Genomic DNA, 26,585 nt, shown 5'->3' on the forward strand with positions numbered 1-26,585 from the left:
GAAAGTAGTAAAGTCGGACTGGGCCGACTATATGATACCCTTCATATGTATGCTTACATTTGTATGTAAAATCAGACGAAAATATATATGGGAGCTATATCTAAATCTGAACGGAGCTTCACGAAACTTAGCATACATCATTCTAGACTTAATGCAGTACCCTATACGAAAATTCGTGCAAATCGAAAGATATATAGGGACTTTGGTGCATCAATTACATAAAATCGGACGAAAAAATATATGGGAGCTATATCTAAATCTGAACCAAACTCGGCACACATCATTCTAGGCTAAATTCAGAACGCTGTGCCAAATTTATATATATAGGGTATATAGAAACTTTGGTGCACAATTTTGATAAAATCGGACGAAACTATATATGATAGCTATATCTAAATCTGAACCGATTTTCACGAAATTTTACACACATCATTCTACTCTTAATTCAGTACGCTGTGTCAAATTTCGTGTAAATCGGAAGCTATTTAGGGACTTTGGTGCACCATTTACCTTAAATCGGACGAAAATATATATGGGAGCTATATCTAAATCTGAACCGATTTTCACGAAACTTAACACACATCATTCTAGACCTAATTCAGTAGGCTATACCAAATTTCGTGCAAATCGAAGAATATATAAGGGCTTTGATGCACCATTTGTCTTAAATCGGACGTAAATATATATGGGAGCTATATCTAAATCTGAACCGATTTTCACGAAACTTAACACACATCGTTCTAGACTTAATTCAGTAGGCTATACCAAATTTCGTGCAAATCGAAAGATATATAGGGACTTTGGTACGCCATTTACCTTAAATCGGGCGAAACTGTATATGGGAGCTATATCCAAATCTGAACCGATTTTCACGAAACTTGACACACATCGTTCTAGACTTAATTCAGTACGCTATGCCAAATTTCGTGCAAATCGAAACATTTATATTTACTTTGGTGCACCAATTACCTTAAATCGGATGAAAATATATATAGGAGCTATATCTAAATCTGGACCGATTTCCAGGATACTTAACACACATCATTCTAGACATAATTCATTACGCTATGCCAAATTTCGTGCAAATCGAACGATTTATTGGGACATTGGCACACCATTTACTTTAAATCGGACGAAAAAATATATGGGAGCTATATATAAATCTGAACCGATTTTCCTCAGTTTCAATTCGAGTTCGTCCTTGGGCCAAATAAGTGACCTATGCCAAATGTCACCCTATTCGGATCATAAATGCGACCTGTACTTTATTTACAATTTGACATGGACAGACGGACAGACATGCATATATCGACTCAGAAAGTGATTCTATGCATATTCTGAAAAGGAACCATGGGTCTATCTCGATTCCTTTTGCCTGTTACAAACATATGCACATAATGCCCTGTACCACGGTGTGGTGAAGGGTATAATAAGATATTTGCTCCATTTCATCCCATAAATATTAACCGATGTTTACCAAAAACAATAGGGGGTCTTCATTGGCCAGAACCCATCCTACATGGAAAATTTCGTGAAGTTTGGTCCATAACTGTGGCCTGTATCGTGTTTAGAAGTTATAATGGACAGACGGACGGACGGACACACATGTCTAGATCGACTCAGCTAGTCGATATGATATGATCGGTATACTTAAAGGTGGGTCTAGGACAGGGATGCACGCCCTTGCACTCTAGCGGTCAGCTCAACTCACATGGATTCTTAAACATGTCTATGGTGGTGTGCATCATTTTGCGGCTACGCTTAAGCGGCCCAAACACCTCAAACATGTACGTTTGATCGGTATGAAGCTCCTAGACCACAAAAAAATCAACAAAACTTCATTTCGAATTTGGTTTTTAAGGATTGAAGATGGACAGCGATAGTGACGACGTAAAAAAGACCGAACTTTGTTATTTAATTAAATTCTTTTAATTTCATTCACACCGATGGAAGGCACATGTTTGACGTGTGTGGACCGCTTTAGCTTTGTGTACTAGACTCACAAATACATTTACAAATTGCCATCCTCTCACCGAGCGCATCACTGGTCTAGGAACAATATTTCGCGACGTTACAAACTCTTCAGACTGCACAAAGCTATAATACCCTGACAACATAGTTGTGTAGGGTATAAAAATCCACGCCTTAGGATATTTTAAAAAAATCCACCCATTGTCAGGGACCAAAAAAAAAAAAAAAATAAAAAAAACCATCCCCTAACTATTTGCTATCCCCCAACTTAGTTCATATTTTATTTTGTACCACAGTGTAAACAAACTGTTGCATATCTGCGCTATTAAATGCCTGAAAAATAGTAAGGCCATCAGCCATACGGACAAGGATTTCCACATGAGGTGGGGGAGAGACCAAGAAAAAAAACACATAATGCTTTGTTGTTTGTGTTCTTCTTTATCTTCTGCTAAAGCATAGAAAGTCATACAAATAGAAAAAAATCCACACCCTCAATACTCTCTCACACACACACGCACACACATATACACACACACACACTCTTTCATCCGCAACGATAAGGTATGACAGAGCTGCGTAGCTGTCATTGCCTAAGTAAACCTTGAGCGAAAAAATATTCTAATACTTGTTGGTTATATGAGAATGTATGGGTATCTGTGTGTGTATGTTTTAGTATTTTTGTCTGTCTGTCTTTCGGTCGCTCTGTTTGTTTTTCTACGTCACCCACATTCTTCTACCACGACAGAAAAAAAACCAAACTCGTAGAAAACTCGTTGCTTAACTAAAGACAATCCATGCCATAAGGACATAATGTGCAAACAAACAAAAAAATAAAAGCAAAACTATTTACGAACAGCAGAACAAGGCAAGATGTGGAAAAAATATAAATGAACATTCATTCACTATTTGTTTCTTCCTCTTTTTTTCTATTTTGGTTCAAGGGTTTTAAGAGTAGTTGCCCGTTAGAGGGGAATTTTTTTTCCGACCAAAAGTGGAAGAATTTGTTTTCGTGATTTTTTTGTCATCATGTACCAGGGGCCATAACTTTTGAACTACTGGATTATCGAAATAAATTAAATGGATTCGGAAAGTTCGAAGCCTAACCTTTAAAATGATGTGCAATATATGTATTGTTGCCTCAGAAAATATCGTCCAAAATTCACAAAAATCAACTTGTTGCTTATTGCCCCATTTTGGGAATTTTTTGCATCATCAAGTTCCAGAGGTCCTAACTACCGATTTTTTGAATATGTCAGACCAAAAGCTAAGCATTTTGGAAAAAACAACCCTTAAGCTTTACAGTGATGTATAATATAGGAATTGTTGCTTCGGAAAATATCTTTCAAAATTAGCCAATATTCAAATGGTACTTATTTACCTCTTTTCTAAAAATCTTGATTCATCATGTTCTACGGGCCATAACTTCCGAACTAATGAATATATTAAAATGAATTAAATGAATTCGGAAAGCTTGAACCCTAGCCTTTAATATGATATGCAATGTCTGTTTTGTTGCCTCCGAAAATATCGTTCAAAATTCACAAAAATCAACTTGTTGCTTATTTGCCCATTTTGGAAATTTTTTGCGTCATCATGCTCTGGAGGCTATAACTTCTAAATTTGTGAATATATGGGAATTAAGAAAATACATTTCGGAAAGCTCACATCTTAAGCTTTACAGTGATGTACAATATCGGAATTATTGCGTCCCAAAATATACTTCAAAATTAATAAAAAATAAAATGTTACATATTTGGCCCTTATCAGACATTTTTGCATTATCATGTTGAAAGGGTCATAACTTCCGAACTACTAAATTTATCGACATAAATTAAGTGGCCATTGAAAGCTTGAACCCTAGCCTTCAAAATGGTATGCAATATCTGTATTGCTGCTTCAAAAAATATTGTTCAAAATCCACAAAACTTAACTTGATGCTTATAGAGTCATTTTGAGAGTTTTTTCGCGTTATCATGTTTTAGGAGGCATAACATCGGAATTTTTGAATAAATCGGAATTAAACGTATGCGTTTTGGAAAGCTCTATTGGTAGAACTTACACTGATGTTCAATTTCTGAATTGTTGCCTCGGAAAATATGCTTCATATTTTACAAAAATTAAATTGTTTCCAATTTGCCTGTTTTTAAACATTTTTGTGTCACCTTGTTATAGAGGCCATAACTTCGTAACTACTAAATATATTGGAATAATTTAAATGGCCTAGAAAATTTTAAGCCTTAACGTATACAGTGATATACAATAATCGTATAGATGTCTCATAAAATATCGTTCAAAATTTACAATAATTAACATGATGTTTATAAATATGTTTTTTAGTAGTTTTTGAGTCACCATGTTCTAGAGGCCATAACATCTGAATTTATGAATATATCGGATAATAGCAAATGTATTTTGCAAAGCTTTGATCTCAGGCTTTACTATAATGTACAAAATTTTAGTAGTTCCCTTTGAAAATATCCTTCAAATTTCCCAAAAATTAACATGTTGCACATTTGCCTATTATTAGACATTTGTGTGTCATCATGTCCTAGAGGCCATAACTTCTAACTTTTTGATAATATCTAAATTAAAAAAAAGCATTTTGGAAAGCTTTAATCTTAAGCTCTTCAGTGATGTACAACATGGCAATTGTTGCCTCAGAAAATATGCCTCAAAATTTAGAAAAACTAAAATGTTGTTCAATTGTCTCTTTTTAGTCATTTTTGAGTCACCCTGTTCTACGGACCATTGCTCCATAACTACAAAAGATATCGGAAAGATTTAAATGGATTTAAAAAGCTTTAAATTTAAGCTTTACAGAAGTGTGCAACATTGATATTTTTCCCTACAGAAGTTTCGTTGCAATGTTCTAAAATGTAACCATTGCACAAAAATGTTGAAATTTCATATTTTTTAAGTAAAGATTTCCTAAACAGCCATAACTTCGAAACTAGTACAGTAGATATCGGATATAAGAAACTCAAAAAAAGCCAGAGATTTTTTATTATAGTAGAGCCTTGTATCTTTCATGTGCTGTAAGATATTTTAAAATATCTGCAGAATTGCCAGAGATACGGGCAAAATGATTTTTAATGATTTGATTAGCATTTTTTCCGTAATGATTTTCGAGGAGCCATAACTTCGAAACCTGTTAAGCGATCTGTGTGAAATAACTTGATTTTGAAAGAAGAAGTTCTAGAATTTAATTTAAATATCATTTCTACTTAATGACAGACATTTTCAATAACAACACTTGCTAAATTTTGTGAAATGTGTATTATGCCAATTTTCGAACAATTTTGCGTATTGCTTTTCTGTGGGTCATAACTTTTGTTTTGGTTACGCGAGACTAATGAATAGAGCAGATTTTGAAAGCTTGGTTTCTACACTTTAAAATGATTCTACCAGTTTGTATAGTTTCTTTAAAAATTTTAGAGAAATTTACAAAAAGTTGGCATTACTTAAAAAAATCCTAATGATGATTTATCATTAGGGGTAATTGAAATGTGGCGTATCTTTTATCTGCTTGGATATTTCTTAACGATGTTAAAAACATTTGTGAAGAAAACAATTCGAACTTTTATTTTCGGTATTATAGTTTACAATATCGATACTAAAATCAGAGTTATAGTTAAAATGATTTAGTTGCACAAAAATTTCAAAATTTCGATAATTTTTAAGGCACATTTTCTATGAGCCATAACTTTGTTAATAATGCAGATATAAACATGAAATAAATTATTTTGTAAGGGGGAATAGGTTAGATTTAAAATGTGTTTTAATTGTTTGTTCATAGCTCCCAAAGTTTGGAAATTATTGCCCGATTATAGTCGTAACCTCAATTTTTTCCAAATAGGCAAAAATTAAAAAATTTTTAATTTTTTTCTGTAATGATTTTCGAAGAGCCATAACTTCGAAACTGGTAAATCGATTTGCATGAAATAACATGATTATGAAAAAGGAAGTTCTGAAATTTCAATATAGAAGTCATTTCTGCTTAATGGCATGCATTTTCTTTAACAAAAATTACTAAATTTTGTAAAATGTGAATTTTAGCAATTTTTGGAATTTTTTGCGTAATGCATTTCTGTGGGGTATAACTTTCGTCTCGGTTGTGGTGGGCTAATGAATGAAGCAGATTTGGAAAGCTTGATTTCTATGCTTTAATATGATGCAACAAGTTTGTATAGTTCCTTTAGAAAATTTTGAGAAATTTTCAAAATAATGACATCACTCAAAAAAATTTCAGTAATGATTTATCATTGGGGGTAACTTAAATGTGACGTATCTTTTATCGGGTTAGAGATTTCTCAATGATGTTCAAAACATTTGTGAAGCAGACATTTTGGAATATTATTTGCGGTATTATAGTTTAAAATATAGGCACAAATCTCGGAGATATGGTTAAAATGAGTAAGTTACGCAAAAATCTCAGAATTGTGGTAATTTTCAAGGCACATTTTCTATGAGCCATAACTTTGTTAGTAATGCAGATATAAACATGAAATGAATTGTTTCGTAAGGAGGGATATGAAAGCTTCAAATTGTGTTTTAGTAGCTTTTCCATGGCTCCTAAAGTTTGGGAGCTATTGCCCGATTTTAGTCATAATACCAAATTTTTCCTTTTTTTGGAAATTTTTTGCTACCATTTTATTGGGGTATTTTTTGATGGAATTTTTGGTCGTTTGTTGATGCGGGATTTTTTTTAACAAACTGGCAACCCATAATCTTAGTTTATTCATAAATATTAAGTATTGGCCCGTACTAATGTGTGTGCGGGCTAGAGAAGAAAAAAATAAACAAGAATTCATTCATAAAACCTTATGAGGGTTGGGTGCAACAAGGCCTCCAAAAGAAAAGGAATGAATAGAACAGCCTTCAAGGCACAAGGTCCTGGTCACATATATACATATAAAGAGAGCATGTATATGGTTGTTATTTTTTGTAATTATAAATATATTTTTTTTTCAAATAAATAATTTATTAAAAAAATTGTTTTCAATACGTACGAATTTTAAACGGCGCATGCTTTGTAAAATCCGCAATTTTGATGGTTTCGTAATTTTGAGAAATTTTGTTAATTTTTTTTGGATATTAAATCCGAATAAAAGCACCACAACAACAATTACACTACACCGATGCAGCAACAAATGTTGATGAGGAGGAGGAGCAGGAGCTGGAGGATAGTGCAAGCCTGGAAGTTTTATTGCAATTTGGCGCCTGAATATAGACAATAGGACTTTTTTGTTTAATTTTTTTGCTTTGCTGTATGACACGCCTGTATGCTATGCAATACTTTGGGGAGCTATTTTCCTTAGCCGTTGTTGTTGTTTTTGTTGAGATAACTGTTGTTGTTGTAACTCTTGCTTGCGCTCTTTGCAAAATACACACACAAAAAACACACAATCACTTGTTAACCAACAGCTAGCTGGCCACAGGTTACACACAGTGAGAGTAGTAAAAGCACAAAAATTTAAAGCATACTTTTAGGCAAAACAAAAATTTCTTTGCACAAAGGATTTTTTATTTATTTTCTTAATTTTTATTTGTTTAAAAAAATTGTATTTTTCTGTGAAATAATTTTTTTTATATTTTTTTCTGGAGGCTCGTTTTTGGTTTCAGAATTTTTATAAAGCCCTTTAACTTGTTTTTTTTTTTCTTTTCCTACAATTTTATTTTTCTTTGAGAATATTTTTTTTATTTTAAGGTTTCTTGCTTTTTCCGTATTTGTAATGTTAATGCTACGCGTTTCGTTTAACAACTGATTCATAAAATCCTTAGTCAAAAGTCATTTTGAGTCCAGAGTCCCGTCCTGAGCAGCAGCGAGCAGCAGCTGCTGCTTCTTCCTGCTGGCATTGTCTGTTACTCCCACAACTGTCATTGACACATCGTTCGCAGCAGTGTTCTGTCAAAAATGTTTTTTTCTTTTCCTTTTGTTTTCTAGATACTTAAATGTTGGAGTTCTACTCTTCGAAAAAATTACAAAATTTTCGGACTCTTAGTCTAGGTGAGTGTGTGTGTGTGTGGGAGATGTTGTTGTTATTGTGTGTGTTTTTTCCTATGAACTGTCAAAATTGTGTTATTCTCTTTTTGTGTCCTAGTTATGCGCGCGCATTTCCTTTTGCAAACCGATGGCCCATATATATCCTTATCCTTAAATGTAGAACAAATGGAACAAGAGCCACAAGTCATTTGCAGGGTAATAGAATTAAGTGGAGGTGGCATAGTCAGGTCATCAAAAGACTTGTGACAGGGATTTTTAAAAATATTTTTTTCAAAAATCTATCCAAAGGCGTGGATGTCCTTTAACAGGCGTGGATTTTGAAAAAAATATTTTTCAAAGTTCTAGATTTTTTGAAAAAATATTTTTCAAAAGCCTGGATTTTTTGAAAAAATATTTTTTAAAGGTCTACCCTTAGGCTTGGATTTTTTTAAAAATATTTTTAAAGGTCCTTTAACAGGGGTGGATTTTTTTCAAAGGCCTGGATTTAAAAAAAAAATATTTTTCAAAGGCCTGGATTTTTTGAAAAAATATTTTTCAAAGGCCTGAATTTTTTGAAATAATATTTTTCAAAGATCTAACCTTAGGCTTGGATTTTTTTCAAAATATTTTTAAAGGTCCTTTAACAGGGGTGGATTTGGAAAAATATTTTTCGAAGGTCTGGATTTTAAAAAAAAAATATTTTTCGAAGGTCTTGATTTTTTTAAAAAAATAATTTTCAAAGGTCTGGATTTTTTAAAAAAATATCTTTCAAAGGCCTGGATTTTTTTAAAATTTTTTTTTAAAGGCCTGGATTTTTTGAAAAAATATTTTTCAAAGATTTACCCTTATGCTTGGATTTTTTTAAAAATATTTTTAAAGGTCCTTTAACAGGCATGGATTTTGAAAAAATATTTTTCAAAGGTCTGGATTTAAAAAAAAAAATATTTTTCAAAGGTCTGGATTTTTTAAAAAAATATTTTTCAAAGGCCTTGATTTTTTGAAAAAAAAATATTTTTCAAAGGCCTGGATTTTTTGAAAAAACATTTTTCAAAGATCTACCCTTAGGCTTGGATTTTTTTAAAAATATTTTTAAAGGTCCTTTAACAAGCATGGATTTTGAAAAAATATTTTTCAAAGGTCTGGATTTTTTGAAAAAATATTTTTCAACAGCCTGGATTTTTTGAAAAAACATTTTTCAAAGTTCTGTCCTTAGGCTTGGATTTTTTTTAAATATTTTTTAAAGGTCCTTTAACAGGCATGGATTTTGAAAAAAATATTTTTCAAAGGTCTGAATTTTTTGAAAAAATATTTTTCAAAAGTCTGGATTTTTAAAAAAAAGTATTTTTCAAAGGTCTGGATTTTTTGAAAAAATATTTTTCAAAGGTCTACCCTTAGGCCTGGATTTTTTAAAAAAATATTTTTTTTGGAGGTCCTTCAAAGGCAAAATGAGATATTTACACAAAAATTGTCTATTTTTTAACGTAACGATTTGCGAAGAGCCATAACTTTGAAACCAGTTCACCGATTTCCATGAAATAACTTGATTCTTAAGGAGGAATTTCTAGAATTTTATACAAAAATCATTTCTACTTAATGGCAAACATTTCGAATAACAAAAATTGCTAGATTTTGTGAAAAGTGAATTTTACCAATTTTCGCAAAATTTTGTGTAATGTATTTCTGTGGGCCATAACTTTCGTTTCGGTTATGGGATACTAATATATGATACCGATTTTGAAAGCTTCATTTTTACACTTTAATATGATGTGACAAGTTTGTATAGTTTCTTTAAAAATTTTAGAAAAATTTTCAAAAACTTTGCATTACCCAAAAAAAAAAAAATTCAATGATGATTTATCACTGGGGGTAAATGAAATGTGGTGTATCTTTTATCTGCTTGGAAATTTCTCAATGATGTTTAAAAGTGTTTCGAAGTAAACATTTTGGACTTTTATTTGCGGTATTAAAGTTTACAATATCGGTACAAATATAGAAGATATGGCAGAAAGAAATCAGTTACGCAAAAATCTCAAAATTTCGATAATTTTCAAGGCACATTTTCTATGGGCCATAACTTTGTTAATAATGCAGATATAATCATGATATAAATTGTTTCGAACGGGGGAATAGAGGACATTTAAATTGCATTTTATTTGTTTTTCCATAACTCCTGTACTTTGGAAATTATTGCCCGATTTTAGTCGTAACATCGAATTTTTCTAAATAGGCAAAAATTACATAATTTTTTATTTTTTTCAGTAATGATTTTCGAAGAGCCATAACTTTGAAACTGGTTAAGCAATTTGCATAAAATAACTGGATTTTGAAAGAGGAAGTTCAGGAATTCCATTATGAACTCATTTCTGCTTAATGGCACACATTTTCTTTAACAAAAATGGCAAAATTTTGTGAAATGTGAGTTTTATCAATTTTCGGAATATTTTGCGTATCGCATTTCTGTGGTCCATAACTTTCGTCCCGATTATGGGAGACTAATGCGTGATGCAGATTTTGAAAGCTTGATTTCTACACTTTAAAATGATGCCACAAGTTTGTATAGTTTTTTCGGAAATTTTAGAGAAATTTTCAAAATGTTAACATTACTCAAAAAAATTTCAATAATGATTTAGCAGTGGGGGTAACTTAAATGTGGCGTATCTTTTAACTGCTTGGAGATTTTTCAATGGTGTTAAAAATACTTGTAAAGCAGACATTTTAAGCTTTTATTTGCGGTATCACAGTTTACAATATCGCTACAAATATAGGAGATATGACAGAAAGAAGTCAGTTACGCAAAAATCTCTAAATTTCGGTAATTTTCAAGGCACATTTTCTATGGGCCATAACTTTGATAACAATGCAGATATAAATATAAAATAAATTATTTCGTAAGGAGGAATAAGTGAGCTTTAATAGTTTTTTGATAGCTCCTAAAATTTGTAAGTTTTTTGCTATCTTTTTTGAAGTAACATAGATTTTTTCCTTTTTTTTAGGAATTTTTGCTACCAATTAATTTTGGTATTTTTTGATGGAATTTTTGGTCGTTTCTGGCTGTAAGTGGATTTTTTAAACATCTTTTTCAGAGGTCCTTGAAGAGGCGTGTATCCCCAGTATCAATAGATTGACTTGTATTCTTTTGCGTGATGCAAATATTTCGAAAATTTTACAGAAATATTAAAGAAAATGTGAAAAAATATTGTAGCGCCTTTCAAAATCTCCATGACAATTCAGCAGAAGTGGTATTTTTAAAGGCCCCTAACATAAATAAATTCGGATAATTCGTATTCAACATTAATGACATTCAACAACATTCAATTTGCCGTTGGCTAATTGCAAATATCTTGACAACTACCAGAGTTATGGATAAAATAACCAAATTACGCCAAAAATCTCAAAATTTTACATTTTTCCTTCGCAAGGCTTTTCTAAGAGCCATTACATCGATATCGGTTAACCGATTTGCATGAAATAACTTGATTTTGAAAGAGTAAATTCCCGATTTTAACGAAAATGTAACTCTGATTTAATAAAAAATTTTGTAATCTCAAAAAAATTGCAAAATTTTAAAAAATTTAAATTTTGTAAATTTTTGGAAAATTTTGCGTAATGTATTTCTCTGGGCCATAATTTCGGCTTTGGTTGCGGGATTGTAATAAGGGAAGCAGATTTTGAAAGCTTGATCTGTATACTTTAAAATAGTGTAATAAGCTTATGTACTTTTCTTAAGAAATTTTTAAGAACATTTCAAATGTGTCTTATTACTCTAAAAAAATCGTATGACGTTTTATCAGTAGCGATCATTTAAATTTGGCGTATCTTTTATCTGGTTGAAGATTTCTCAATGTGATTGAGAATACTAACAAAGTAGAGATTTTAGGCTTTCATTTGCGATATTGTAATTTGAAATATTTGCACAAATACCAGATATATGTCGAAAATGAGTAGGCTACGCAAAAATCTCAAAATTTGGGCAATTTTCGCGGAGTATTTTCTATGAGCCATAACTTTGATATTTATGAAGTTATAAACATGAAATAAATTGTGTCTGAAAGGATATTGTGTGGCCTTCAAAACATCCTTTAAAGATTTTTCCATAGCTCCTGCACTAATGAAGTTATGGCCAAGTTTTTACATAACATCGAATTTTTCTTCTTTGGAAATTTTTTGCTTCATTTTTATTGTCGTATTTATGGGTGGAAGTTGTTTGCCTTTCGCAGTATTTTTTTTTTTTTCATTAACAATATGGCAACCCATAATTTTAATTTATTCATAAAGAATAAGCCAAAGATTGTAAATTTTTTAAGAAAAAAATTCTAAGTAAAAATATATTTTTGAAAGGGGTGTTTGCGATGCTACCATGTCCACTGAAATCTCTTTCAGCCATTCCCTTTTCATGTGCTGTCCTTCATTCCTAACCTATTTTTGCATATTCCCTTTCTTATCTATTTTCCAATAGGAATAAACAAAATCTTTCTCTCTCTCTTCGTTCACTCTCTTAACCCCTCTCTCTCTTACTCTTTCTCTTTGTTTTTGAAGGGTTATCGCAATATATGTGTCAGTGGTGTCATGTTGATGTGTTGCTTGGTGGTGGCCCGATGATGGTTAGAAAGAAGTCCTTATAAATTTAGGATAACAACAACAAATTTGGAACAAGAGAAAGTCAGTTATTTAGTCGAGTTCAAATGTCAGAAAATTTTGGTTTTATTGAAATTGTCAAATGGGTCCATTTTCTTTTGGGGGGAGATAATAAAAATGAATGTCTTGCAGGAAGTTATTGACAAATTCGAAAAGGAAGAAAACTCCGAACTTTGACAATAATATCGTTACTTTTTGTACTGAAGACAATTTATTGGGGATAAAAAGGGGGGTGATTTCATTGAAAAAGAAATATTTGAGGAAGACGACAGGGTGTCTCATATGTATGGGGGCAACAGGGTGGTATTCCAGAAAAAAAAATTAAATACCAATGTCTATACTTAGGCGTGGATTTTTTAAAAATATTTTTCCCAAGCCTACATTTAGGCGTGGATTTTTAAAATAATATTTCCCCAAAGCCTACCCTTGGGCGTGGATTTTATTAAAGATATTTTTCCAATGCCTACCCTTGGGCGTGGAATTTTTTAAAGAAATTTTTTCAAAGCCTATCCTTAGGCGTGGAATTTTTTAAAGATCTTTTTCCAAAGCCTACCCTTAGGCGTTGATTTTTTAAAGATCTTTTTCCAAAGCCTACCCTTAGGCGTGGATTTTTAAAGATATTTTTTCAAAGCCTACACTTAGGCGTGGATTTTTTAAAGATATTTTTTCAAAGCCTACCCTTAGGCGTGGAGTTTTTAAATATATTTTTCAAAGCCTACCCTTGGGCGTGGATTTTTTAAAGATATTTTTCAAAGCCTACCCTTGGGCGTGGATTTTTTAAAGATATTTTTCAAAGCCTACCCTTGGGCGTGGATTTTTTAAAGATATTTTTTTAAAGCCTACCCTTAGGCGTGGATTTTTGAAAGATATTTTACCAAAGCCTACCTTTAGGCGTGGATTTTTTAAAGATATTTTTTCAAAGCCTACCCTTAGGCGTGAATTTTTTAAAGATACTTTTTCAAAACCTATCCTTAGGCGTGGATTTTTTAAAGATATTTTGTCAAAGCCTACCCTTAGGCGTAGATTTTTTAAATATCTTTTTCCAAATTCCTAGGCGTGGAATTTTTTAAAAATATTTTTTTCAAAGCCTACCCTTAGGCGTGGATTTTTTAAAGATATTTTCTCAAAGCTTACCCTTAGGCGTGGATTTTTTAAAGATACTTTTTCAAAGCCTATCCTTAGGCGTGAATTTTTTAAATACACTTTTTTCAAAGCCTACCCTTAGGCGTGGCCTTTTTAAAGATATTTTTGCAAAGGTTATCTTTGGATAAAGATATTTTTTTAAAGCCTACCCTTAGGCGTGGATTTTTTAAAGATATTTTCTCAAAGCTTACCCTTAGGCTTGGATTTTTTAAAGATACTTTTTCAAAGCCTACCCTTAGGCGTGGATTTTTTTAAAGATATTTTTCCAAAGCCTACCCCTAGGCGTGGATTTTTTAAAAATATTTTTTCAAAGGCTATCCATACCAAAAAATTTTAATTTATTTTCAACTGGATTTTCCATTTTCAAATTGCAACAACAACATAGGTTCAGAGTTAGTTTTTGTTGGTGGTGTTGTTGTTGTTGAACTTTTACAATTGCTTTGCCAACTAACAAACAAACCGAACTAACTTTCCCGTCCAGGACACTTGACATTCACTTGACTAACAAAACACTTTTAAGGGCACTTGACCAAGTTTGTGTTTTTCTCGTTGCAGTTGTTGTTGTAACGAATTGGGTTATTGTTGTTGGTGTTATCCTTCTGTTACTGTTTTTAATAATTAGTATTGTTGTTGTTATTATTGTTTGTTAAGTTATTAAAAGTCATTTAAAAAGAAACAGAATAGTTTCACACTGGCAACTATTTAGTTCTTGGTCGATGCGGAAAATTCGGAGAAGGTGAGGGAGGGTTGTAGGATAATACGTTAGGGCACCTTGAACAAACACTAGCAGTGATGATGTTAACAGGTGTCAAAAGCATTAAACGTTGGCAAATTTGTATTAGAAAATTAAAATGGAGGAGATCCGCAGGCGATAATGAATTTTTTAAGATATTTTTTGGAGGTCTTAGCAAAGGCGTGGACCTTTTAAACTTCAATTTTATAGCCTATCCTAAGGCGTGGATTTTTTAAAATTCATTTTTATAGCCTATCCTATGGCGTGGATTTTTTAAAGATAATGTTTATAGCCTATCCTAAGGCGTGGATTTTTGAAACTTCATTTCTGTAGCCTATCCTAAGGCGTGGATTTTTTAAACTTCATTTTTATAGCCTATCCTAAGGCGTGGATTTTTTAAAGATAATTTTTATAGCCTATCCTAAGGCGTGGATTTTTTAAAGATCATTTTTATAGCCTATCCTAAGGCGTGGATTTTTTAAAGATCATTTTTATAGCCTATCCTAAGGCGTGGATTTTTTAAAGATCAGTTTTATAGATCATTTTTTTAAAGATCATTTTTATAGCCTATCCTAAGGCGTGGATTTTTTAAACTTCATTTTTAAAGCCTATTTAGGCGTGGATTTTTTAAAGATCATTTTTATAGCCTATCCTAAGGCGTGGATTTTTTAAAGATCATTTTTATAGCCTATCCTAAGGCGTGGATTTTTTAAACTTAATTTTTATAGCCTATCCTAAGGCGTGGATTTTTTAAAGATCATTTTTATAGCCTATCCTAAGGCGTGGATTTTTTAAACTTCATTTTTATAGCCTATCCTAAGGCGTGGATTTTTTAAACTTCATTTTTAAAGCCTATCCTAAGGCGTGGATTTTTTAAACTTCATTTTTATAGCCTATCCTAAGGCGTGGATTTTTTAAACTTCATTTTTATAGCCTATCCTAAGGCGTGGATTTTTTAAACTTCATTTTTAAAGCCTATCCTAAGGCGTGGATTTTTTAAACTTCATTTTTATAGCCTATACTAAGGCGTGGATTATTTCAAACTTCATTTTTATAGCCTATCCTAGGCGTGGATTTTTTAAAGATAAAATTTATAGCCTATCCTAAGGCGTGGATTTTTTAAACTTAATTTTTATAGCCTATTCTAAGGCGTGGATTATTTCAAACTTCATTTTTATAGCCTATCCTAGGCGTGGATTTTTTTAAAGATAATTTTTATAGCCTATCCTAAAGCGTGAATTTTTTAAAGATAATTTTTATAGCCTATCCTAAGGCGTGAATTTTTTAAAGGTAATTTTCTAAGGCCTACATTTAGGCGTGGATTTTTTAAAGATAATTTTCTAAGGCCTACATTTAGGCGTGGATTTTTTAAAGATAATTTTCTAAGGCCTACATTTAGGCGTGGATTTTTTAAACTTCATTTTTAAAGCCTATCCTAAGGCGTGGATTTTTTAAACTTCATTTTTTTAGCCTATCCTAAGGCGTGGATTTTTTAAACTTCATTTTTAAAGCCTATCCTAAGGCGTGGATTTTTTAAACTTCATTTTTAAAGCCTATCCTAAGGCGTGGATTTTGTAAACTTAATTTTTATAGCCTATCCTAAGGCGTGGATTTTTTAAACTTCATTTTTATAGCCTATCCTAAGGCGTGGATTTTTTAAACTTCATTTTTATAGCCTATCCTAAGGCGTGGATTTTTTAAAGATAATTTTCTAAGGCCTACAGACAGGCGTGGATTTTTTAAAGATAATTTTCTAAGGCCTACAGACAGGCGTGGATTTTTTAAAGATAATTTTCTAAGGCCTACATTTAGGCGTGGATTTTTTAAAGATAATTTTCTAAGGCCTACATTTAGGCGTCGAATTTTTTAAAGATAATTTTCTAAGGCCTACATTTAGGCGTGGATTTTTTAAAGATAATTTTCTAAGGCCTACATTTAGGCGTGGATTTTTTAAAGATAATTTTCTAAGGCCTACATTTAGGCGTGGATGTTTTTTCCCAAATCTCTAAGTATCCTGAAAACTCCGGCTACTTTTTTTATGTGTCTTATTTCCTACGGACTCACCTGTCTGGGTACTGGAATCAAAAAATGTACTGGTCGTCTCCACTGTCATGGTTCCAATGGTGCCATCAATAATTTGCGCGCTGGAGTCACGGCGGCCACGATAACTGAAAGACAGACATTTTTATTTCTCGAATTCCACAACAGAGTCGTCATCTTCGTTCCACTTACCGACACACATCATCACTCTGCGAACTTTGACGTCGAAAATTCCGACATCTTATCATTTCCTCCGTCGTCGACTGACGTCGAAAACCCCGAGATATTAAAATTTCCTCTGTCGTCGATTGACGTCTAATGGCAGGACGACCTGAGGAATTCTCCGTGACCGGTAGTGGTGGTGGCCGGCCACAGGGACTGGCATCTCGTGATGAACAAATGCTTGTAGAGTCAGGCGAGCGAGAGCTACGCGCTGCCGAGGAACTTTGGCGCCGCAGGGCATGACGACGATGTGGGCTGCCCTCTCGCTCATGGCTGCGATCGGGCGAGAGATGGGTCCTCGAATCACGACGTCCTCGAGATGCACTGTCTGGGCTCAGGGAGTCACGACGAGAGCTGCGCCTTTGACCTTCCTCTGGCGGATCGGGACTGAGGGCGGGTTGAGAACCGCGACGGCTACCTCCCGGCAGACAGCTTTCATCGAAGGCGGTGGCCTGCCGTTGCAAGCGTTGCAAACGTGGTGCCCTCTCAGGGCTAATGCCAGCCTTGGAATCTCGCCGATTAACACGACCACATTGGGTGGTGGAATCACGTCTTCCCTTGGGGGCCGTAGGGCTGGTGGCCGGTGGTGTCACCGAGCTTGTAATGATCGTGGGCGGTGGCAGAGCCTGGCAGCTGGAATCAACCTGATTATGGGAAGAAGTAGAAAAATATTGTATTGAATCGGAACCAGCCGAACTTGTTGAGGGTCTCTGTTCATAACGGAAGTTGGGGAATTCTGGAGCGGCCAGTGAGTCGCGCTTCACCGGACTGACACCGATGCGCGGAGGAGGAGGTGGTGTTGTTGATGGTGTATAAATGCGACCGATGGAACTGTCACGGCGGCTAGAGTTGTTACTCTCAGCGGAATCGCGGCGTGAACTCTGGGTTTTGAAGGCCAAGGGTGGGGTGGAGAGAAAATTTACAAAGGGAAGATATTGGGGTGAGGGAGAGAGAGAAAATATTCGTATTTACAAAAACATCAATGAGAATTATTTACAACAACAAAAAATAGGAAATAAACAACAAAATTTTTAGCATTTTTTGAGCCCCTCGCCTTACTTACCCCCTTGGAACTTTCCACCACCACGGACACAGATACCGGGGCAGCATCATCCACGGTACTCTCACGACGATTCCAATGTTTCACAAACTCTGCAGTGTTGGAGTCCCGCCTTGGTCGGGCACTTCTCAGACCCGGTTCGGCACTGGACTCACGTCGCTTGCGTGGCGCCACATAATTGGAGCCTCCCACATTTGTGGAGGCATCTGTGGTTGTGGTACGCCAGGGCAGGCTGCGGGCCAGATCTGCCAAAGTTTCACGACGATTTAGGGGCGCCTTGGTGGTGCGCTGAGGCTGGGTACTTTGGTGTTTGACGCCACCACTCCATTCGCGCAGTAAATCGGTTAGCTGGGCCAAGGAACTGCGGCGACGACGTTGCAGGCCTGAGGAGGGAGAGAGAGAAAATGAGAGTGAGAAATTTTTGTAAAAGGAAAATCAGAATTTTCCTTACCCGGTGGCGGTGAGGTACTAGGAGGCGTATTGATTTGTGCTGCCGAATCGCGTCGACCACCCAATCGTTGTCGTATCGTGGACTCCTCCAGCTTAAGGGTAAAAATAAAAATTTTAGAATCTCTTCTTAAGGTGCCCTTGAAAATGTTGTGCCTTACCTGTTCCCTTACAAGATCATCCCAACCATTGCCCCCGGACCACACCAGGCCCACTTGATGGGACATTATAGGTAAATTGCAGACGAAGCATATTGCTGTCATCGTCCTATAATTGAAAAATCGTTACTAAGAGAACATGCCGTAGGCGTTGATGATTGGAAATTAATTTTGAAATCAAGGAAAATTAGAATATTTTGAAAAGTTTTGAAAATAGAAAACAGGATGTGCAGGGCATGCCTTGATGGGAGAATGGGAAAATTTACAATGATTAATGAGAGTGAGAGAGAAAAAAAGGTAAGGAAAAGGAAAGGAAGAAGACAAAAGTGGAAATATTTGAAAGGAACCTTTCTAGTCTACAGATTTTTAAGGAGCCTCTCCTAAGTCATGGAATTTCCAAAAATATTTTCTAGAGCCTATCTTAAGGCGTCCGTCTCTTGATGTTAAATTGTAAACAAAGTACAGGTCGCATTTATAATCCGATTTGGATGAAATTTGGCACAAGTCACTTATTTGGCCCAAGGACGAACCCTATTGAAAAAATATCTCTGCAGAATTAAATTTTTATAATTTTATAAGAAGAAATCGTTGCTGAATATTATTTTTCGTAGCTGAATTAGCAAAAAGTTATGTTTATTGTAATCTTTTAGGTCTGCCGCAACGATTGCACTCATAATATTTGAGCAGAATTACAATTTAACCTTGCTGAATTTCATTTTCCTTGGCTGAATTGGCAAAAATTTATGTTAATAGCAATTTTTGAGGACTGCTGTATCGTTTACATTAAAAATACCTCTGCTAAATTAAAATTTGAAAATTTTATGTGAAAAAAGCTTTGCTAATTAAAAATTTACGTAGCTGAATTGGCAAAAATTGGTATTTGCTGTAATTAGTGAGGTCTGCCGCACAGATTGGAATAAAAATATCGCAGCTGAATTACAATTAAACTTTGCTGAATTTGGTTTTTCTTAGCTGAATTGGCAAAAATTGTGGTATATTGCATTCTTTGAGGTCTGCTCTGTCGTTTACATTAAAAGTATCCCCGCTGAATTAACATTTAAAAACGTTTATATGAAAAAAAATCTTTGCTGAATAACACTTTTCATAGCTGAATTGACAGAAATTGGAGTTTATTGTAATCCTTGATGACTGCCGCATCGATTGCACGAAAAATATCTCAGCTGAATTACAATTTAACCTTGCTGAATTGTATTTTCCATAGCTGAATTGGGAACAAATTGTGTTTTTTTGTAATCTTTAAGCTCTGTTGACTCGATTACATTAAAAATATCTCAGCTGAATTAGATATTTCTTCAAAAAAACTTTACTGAATTATATTTTTGCTTTGTAAAAACAGCGTAAATTATTGCACTTGTGTTACACATTTACAATTTGTATAGAAAAGTCATTAAAACAACAAATGATGAAACATCGTCACTATCTTCTGATTAATTGCTGTGCGTCAGAATGTCCAACAGGCGGAATGGAAAAAAAATCGGTTCAGATTTAGATATAGCTCCCATATATATTTTCGTCCGATTTAATGTAAATGGTGCACCAAAGTCCCTATATATTATTAGATTTGCACGAAATTTGGCACAACGTACAGAATTAGGTCCAGAATGATGTGTGAGAAAATCGGGTCAGATTTATATATATATATATATATTCGTCCGATTTAAGGTATATGGGGCTCCAAAGTCCCTATATATCTATCGATTTGCACGACATTTGGCATAAGGTACTGAATTAGGTCCAGAATACCACTACATTCCTTACTGGTTTTAAAGTGTATTTCCTAATGTCCTCAAGTTTAGATAAATTTTTTTATTAGATAAAAGTTCCAATTACAAAATATAAAAGCTTTTTTTTAAGGAAAATTTTATGGTTAGTGGAAAAAAGTTTGGAAAATAATGTTAAAAGAAAATGTTATGGGGGAAATGGTGGTTAATGGTTATTTTTCGGTGTTAGATTTTCGAACATGCAATGTGTGCTTATGTGTGTGTGAAGAAGCTTTCAACATAAAACTTTTGTATCATACAGTGGTGTTTGTGCGGTGTTGTGTGAAAGCTTAAAGGTAGAGAATATAACATGCTATTTACAGTTGTAAGGACAAAGATGTGGTTAGGTACGAGTAGAGCTACTTTAATGGATATATAATGGGGGCCAATTATTAGTATGGCTTCGTGGCGTATAGATGGCGTCTGCATTCTGTGAGGAGCTTTTAGGACAAATGTTCCTTAAAGGTTCTTAAATGTTCTTTAAAGGTTAGGGGTAATTGTCAGTAAGGAAAATTCCCAAAATATTACAAATAGTATTAAATTTTGTTAAATTTTTGTATAGCACGATTTTTTTCAAAAGCGACCAATCTTTGTTTTTGGTAGAAAATTTCCAAAATTTTTGGAAAATGTGAAAAAATTTTTTTTTGTAAAAAATTTTAATATATTTGTACATTTTGGCTAAATTTAAAAAATAAAATAATGTCCAAAAATTTTTGGTCGGATTTTTTTAAGAAAAAATTATTTTTCAAAAACAAATTTCTTTTGTTCAAAAAATTCAAATTAAAACAAAAAACATTTTTTTTTTAAAAATGTCCAAAAAAACATCGGATTTTTTTGGTCCAAATTTTGAGAAAATGTAAAAAAAAAATTCTAAGAAATTGTAAAATATTTGCACATTTTGGGTATTTATAAAAACAATACAAACTTTTTTTGGAAGAAAATGTCCAAAAAAAATAAAAAAAAAATTTTTTGTTTTTTTTTTGTCAAAAAAAAATTTGGCTATTTATAAAAAATTATTTTTATTGGAGAAAATGCCCAAAAATTTTTGGTCGAATTCTTTTTGAGAAAAAATTATTTTTTTTTTTGGAGAAAATGTCCATTTTTTTCGGGAGAAAATGTCCAAAAAAATGTTGATCGCATCTTTTTCGAAACAAAAACGTCCAAATTTTTAGAAAATGTAAAAAAAAATATTGTAAGAAATTTTAAAATGTTTTCAAATTTTGGCTATTTATAAAAAAATTACAAACTTTTTTTGGGACAAAATGTCCAAAATTTTTGGGTCGATTTTTTTTTTTTTTTTGAGAAAAAATTATTTTTCAAAAACAAATTTCTTTTGTTCAAAAAATTCAAATTAAACAAAAAACATAAAAATGAACATGTTTTTGGGAGAAAATGTCCAAAATAAATTTTGGTCGGATCTTTTTCTAAACAAAAATGTACAAAATTTTTAGAAAATGTAGTTAATTGTAAAATATTTGCACATTTTGGCTATTTATAAAAAAATTACTATTTTTTTTTTTTTTTTGGAGAAAATGTCCAAAAATTTTTTCGGATTTAAAAAAAAATATATTTTTCAAAAAAAAATTTTTTTTTGTTTCAAAAAATTCAAATTAAAATAAAAACAAAAAAATTTTTTTGGGAGAAAATGTCCAAAAAAAAAAAATTTTGGTCGGATCTTTTACTAAACAAAAATGTCAAAATTTTTAGAAAATGTGAAAAAAATCTAAGAAATTTTTAAAAATGTGCAAAACATTTTCGCTATTTATAAAAAAATTACAAATTTTGTTTTGGGAGAAAATGACCAAAAATTTTTGGTCGGATATTTTGAAAAAAAAAGGTTTTAAAAATAATTCTTGCTTAAAAAAAATATTTTTCAAATAAAAACAAATAAACATTTTTATTTTTTGGAGAAAATGTCCAAGAAAAATTTTGGTCGGATCTGTTACTAAACAAAAATGTCAAAATTTTGAGAAAATGTGAAAAAATTGTAATTAATTGTAAAATAATTGCACATTTTGGCTATTTATAAAAAATTTACAAACTTTTTTTTGGGAGAAAATGTCCAAAAAAAATTTGTATGAAATTGTAAAAATTTGTAAAAAAAAGAAAATGCCCAAAAAATTTTTTTTAAAAAATTTAATTTGCTCAAAAAATTCAAATTAAAAATAAAATAATATTTTCTTTGAGTCAAAAAAAAAAAAAAAAAAAAAAAAAATTGGTCGGATCAAAAAAAAAATATTTTTCAAAAAAAAGGAAATGCAAATTTTGTCTTTTATTTACAAGTTTCATAAAAAAGCTGTTATTTTTTTGGTATGAAATGTCCAAATTTTTTTTGGAGAAAATTAAAAAAAATAGATCGAATTTAAAAATATTGTTCAAAAAAATGCAAATTTGATCATTTATTACAAATTACAAGTTTAATAAAAAAGCTAATATTTTTTGGTATGAAATGTCCAAAATTTTTTTTTTTTTTTTAATTTTTTTTAAAAAAAAGTCAAAATGTTGAGAAAAAAAAAATTGTAATTAATTGTAAAACTTTTGCACATTTTGACTATTTATAAAAAAATTACAAATTGGTTTTGGGAGCAAATATCCAAACATTTTTGGTCGGATTTTTTTAAGAAAAAATTATTTAAAAAAACATTTTTTTTGCTCAAAAAAAATTAAAAAAAAAATATTTATTTTTCAAAAAAGCAAAAAAAAAAATGAAAAAAAAATTTTTGGATCTAATGTTTTGGTAAACAAAAATGTCCAAATTTTTTTTTTAGAATTTTTTAAAAAAATTTGTAAAAAATTGTAAAAATTTGTAAAAAAAGAAAATAAAAAATTTTTTTTTGTAATAAAAAATTTTTTTTTTCAAAAATTTTTATTTTTTTTCAAAAAAAAAAAATTAAAAAAAATAATATTTTTTTGAGAAAATATCCAAAAAAATTTTTGGTCGGATTTTTTTAAGAAAAAATTATTTAACAAAAAAAAATTTTTTTTTCAAGAAATGCAAATTAAAACAAAAATTTTTTTTTTTTTGGAAGAAAATTCCCAAAAAAATTTTGGTCGGATTTTTTTAAAAAAAAATATTGTTTTGAAAAAATAAACAAAAATATTTGCAAATTTGGTCATTTATTAAAATTTACGTGTTTTATAAAAAAATAGCTTACAAAAATTTTTTGGTATAAAATATCCAAAAAAAATTTTTTTTTGGTCGGATTCTTTTTTTCAAAAATTTTAAATGTTTTCAATATCATCAATTCTTAATTGACGCCCTCTATATTTAAAATAGTGTATTCTTGTACACATACACACTCATCTTTGTCCTTAAAAATTTGCATACATAGAGGACCCCACAAGTCTTTGTCTGGCAAATATATAAGCAAAAGCTTCTCAATCAAAGCTCCTTGTGCAGCCCTCTATAATATAGTTTGTTTATATATATTAAAAAATAATGAGCTTTGTTTCGAACTTTTTCCTGATGGTGGTCGCGGATGGTTGATCCATAGACATGTAATGCCTCAGTTTTGGCATGGCGCATAATTGTGCCTCGTCACAGCCAACGGTCGTTAATAATATCCGCACGCACGTACGGACACACTCACACACAAAAACGGCACTTCCAAAATAAACACAGCAAAAGCTTTCAATAAGCAACTCCAGCAAGCTTTTGAACTTTTAAGATTTTGTTTTCGAACCAAACACTTAATTAGGACACACTTACACACACACAGAAAACATATTGAGTTTTAACATAATAAAACTACTCGGATTATAGGAGGGTGTGATTTGATTTAAAGTTTGGTTGGTTGGCTGATTGGTTTTTGTTGTTGTTGTTGGTGGTGGTGGTAGTAGTTATGGTGTTGGTAGTTTGGAAGAGGGATTTTTGAAATTGTTTTTTTTTTTTTTAATTTTTTGATTTTTAGAGGGGGGTTACTCTACACATTTAGACACTGAAAAAAGAAAAAATATTTGGATTGATTTTTTTTTTATAAAACTTTAAAAAATCTTATAACATGTGAGGGGGATTTATATAAAAATTAATTATTATTTTTTTTCTTATTCAACAAATTTCTAAGACACTTTAAAGCGGGGGGAATATTGAAAATACGGTATTTTAAATTTATAAAAATATGAAATATATATTCTTATGACCACTACTGCATGCTAAAGAAATTATAAAAAAATGTAAAAAAATGTATTTTCTCTCAAGTAAAAAGAAACAAAAATTTTAAAAATTTTTTCAAGTAGGGATTTTTTATCCTTAGGTGTGGATTTTTTATAGAATTTTTTAAGGTCCTTCAACAGGCGTGGATTTTTGTACCCTTCACCAAACAGTGGCACAGGGTATTATGTGCATATGTTTGTAACAGGCAAAGGGAAACGAGAGAGAGACATGGTTCCTCTTGAGAATATGCATAGAATCACCTTCTAAATCGGTTTATGCATGTCCGTCCGTCCGTCCGTCTATCCGTCTGTATGTTGATGCTAAAATGTAAACAAAGTACAGGTCGCATTTATGATGCGATTTGGCTGAAATTTTGCTTAGGCCACTTATTTGGCCCAAGGACGAACCCTATTGAAATTGGGAAAAATCGGTTCAGATTTCGATATAGCTCCCCTATATATTATCGTCCGATTTCAGATAAATGGTGCATTAAAGACCTTAAATATCTTTCGATTTGCACGAAATTTGGCACAGCGTAATAAATTAGGTCCAGAATTATACGTGCTAAGTTTCGTGAAAATCGGTTCAGATTTAGATATAGCTCCCATATATATTTTCGACCGATTTTATGTAAATGGTGTATCAAAAGCCCTTAATATCTTTCGATTTGCACGAAATTTGGCATAGCGTACTGAATTGAGTCTAGAGTGATGTGTGCTCAGTTTCGTGAAAATCGGTTCAGATTTAGATATAGCTCCCATAAATATCTTCGTCCGATTTTATGTAAAAGGTGCACCAAAGTCCCTAAGTATCTTTCGATTTGCACGAAATTCGGCACGGCGTACTGAATTTAGTCTTAAGAGATGTGTGCTGAGTTTCGCGAAAATCGGTTCAAATTTAGATATAGCTCCCATATATATTTTCGTCGGATTTAAGGCAAATGGTGCACCAAAGTCCCTTTATATGCTCCGATTTGCATGAAATTTGGCATAGCGTACTGAATTGCGTCTATAATAATGTGTGCTAAGTTTCCAGAAAATCGGTTCAAATTTCCATATAGCTCCCATATATATCTTCGTCCGATTTAATGCAAATTATGTACCAAAATACCTAAATATCTTTCGATTTGCATGAAATTTGGCACAGCGTAATGAATTAGGTATAGAATGATGTGTGCTAAGTTTCGCGAAAATCGGTTCAGATTTAGATATAGCCCACATACATATTTTCGTCCGATTTAAGGTAAATGGTGTACCAAAAGCCCTTAATATCTTTCGATTTGCACGAAGTTCGGCACGGCGTACTGAATTTAGTCTTAAAAGAAAATGAGAAAATCGGTTCAAACCGATATAGCTCCCATATATTATCTTTCGATATGCACGAAATTCGGCACAGCGTACTGAATTGAGTCTAGAGTGATGTGTGCCAAGTTTCGTGAAAATCGGTTCACACTTAGGTATAGCTCCCATATATATTTTCGTCCGATTTAAGGTAAATGGTGCACCAAGGACCCTATATATTTTTCGATTTGCACGAAATTTTGCGTAGTATACTTAATTGAATCTAGAATGATGTGTTCTAAGTTTCCTGAAAATCGGTTCAGATTTACATATAGCTCCCATATATATTTTCGTCCGATTTAAGGTAAATGGTACACCAAAGTCCCTAAATATCTTTCGATTTGCACGAAATTTGGCACAGCGTACTGAATTATGTCTAGAATGATGTGTACTAAGTTTCGTGAAAATCGGTTCAGATTTAGATATAGCTCTTATAAATATCTTCGTCCGATTTAGGGTAAATAATGCACCAAAGTCCCTAAATATCTTTCGATTTGCACGAAATTTGGCACAGCGTACTGAATAAGGCCTAGAATGATGTGTGCTCAGTTTCGTTAAAATCGGTTCAGATTTAGATATAGCTCCCATAAATATCTTCGTCCGATTTAGGGTAAATAATGCACCAAAGTCCCTATATTATATTCGATTTGCACGAAATTTGGCACAGCGTAGAGAATTAGGTCTAGAAATTTGTGTGCTATGTTTCGTGAAAATCGGTTCAGATTTAGATATAGCTCCCATATATATTTTCATCCGATATAAGGAAAATGAGCCACCGAAGTCCCTATATATCTCTCGATGTGCACGAAATTCGGCATAGCTTAATGAATTAAGTCTAGAAAGATGTGTGTTAAGTTTCGTGAAAATCGGTTAAGATTTAGATATAGCTCCCATATATATTTTCGTCCGATGTAAGGTA

At 32.3% G+C, this 26,585-nt stretch overlaps 1 protein-coding gene across 1 annotated transcript in view; it reads right to left on the reverse strand.

Annotated features, from left to right (window-relative positions):
• Positions 1 to 23,724, reverse strand: part of LOC133336590 (uncharacterized) — a gene marked incomplete at its 3' end in the record, with an annotated part of 62,781 nt that extends 39,057 nt beyond the window's left edge. Inside the window, exons 1-6 of the mRNA XM_061544870.1 lie at positions 23,631 to 23,724; positions 18,396 to 18,501; positions 18,239 to 18,329; positions 17,791 to 18,170; positions 16,698 to 17,608; positions 16,530 to 16,633 (exon numbers count right to left, since the gene is read on the reverse strand). Of these exons, the coding sequence (XP_061400854.1) occupies positions 16,530 to 16,633; positions 16,698 to 17,608; positions 17,791 to 18,170; positions 18,239 to 18,329; positions 18,396 to 18,501; positions 23,631 to 23,692 (1,654 nt within the window). The remainder of the gene's footprint in view (positions 1 to 16,529; positions 16,634 to 16,697; positions 17,609 to 17,790; positions 18,171 to 18,238; positions 18,330 to 18,395; positions 18,502 to 23,630) is intronic.
• Between the last annotated feature and the right edge of the window lie 2,861 nt (positions 23,725 to 26,585).

This window comes from Musca vetustissima, unplaced genomic scaffold (assembly GCF_032173495.1).
Source record: "Musca vetustissima isolate MV318-11 ecotype Yass unplaced genomic scaffold, APGP_CSIRO_Mvet_v1 utg38391, whole genome shotgun sequence".
NCBI lineage: Eukaryota > Metazoa > Arthropoda > Insecta > Diptera > Muscidae > Musca > Musca vetustissima.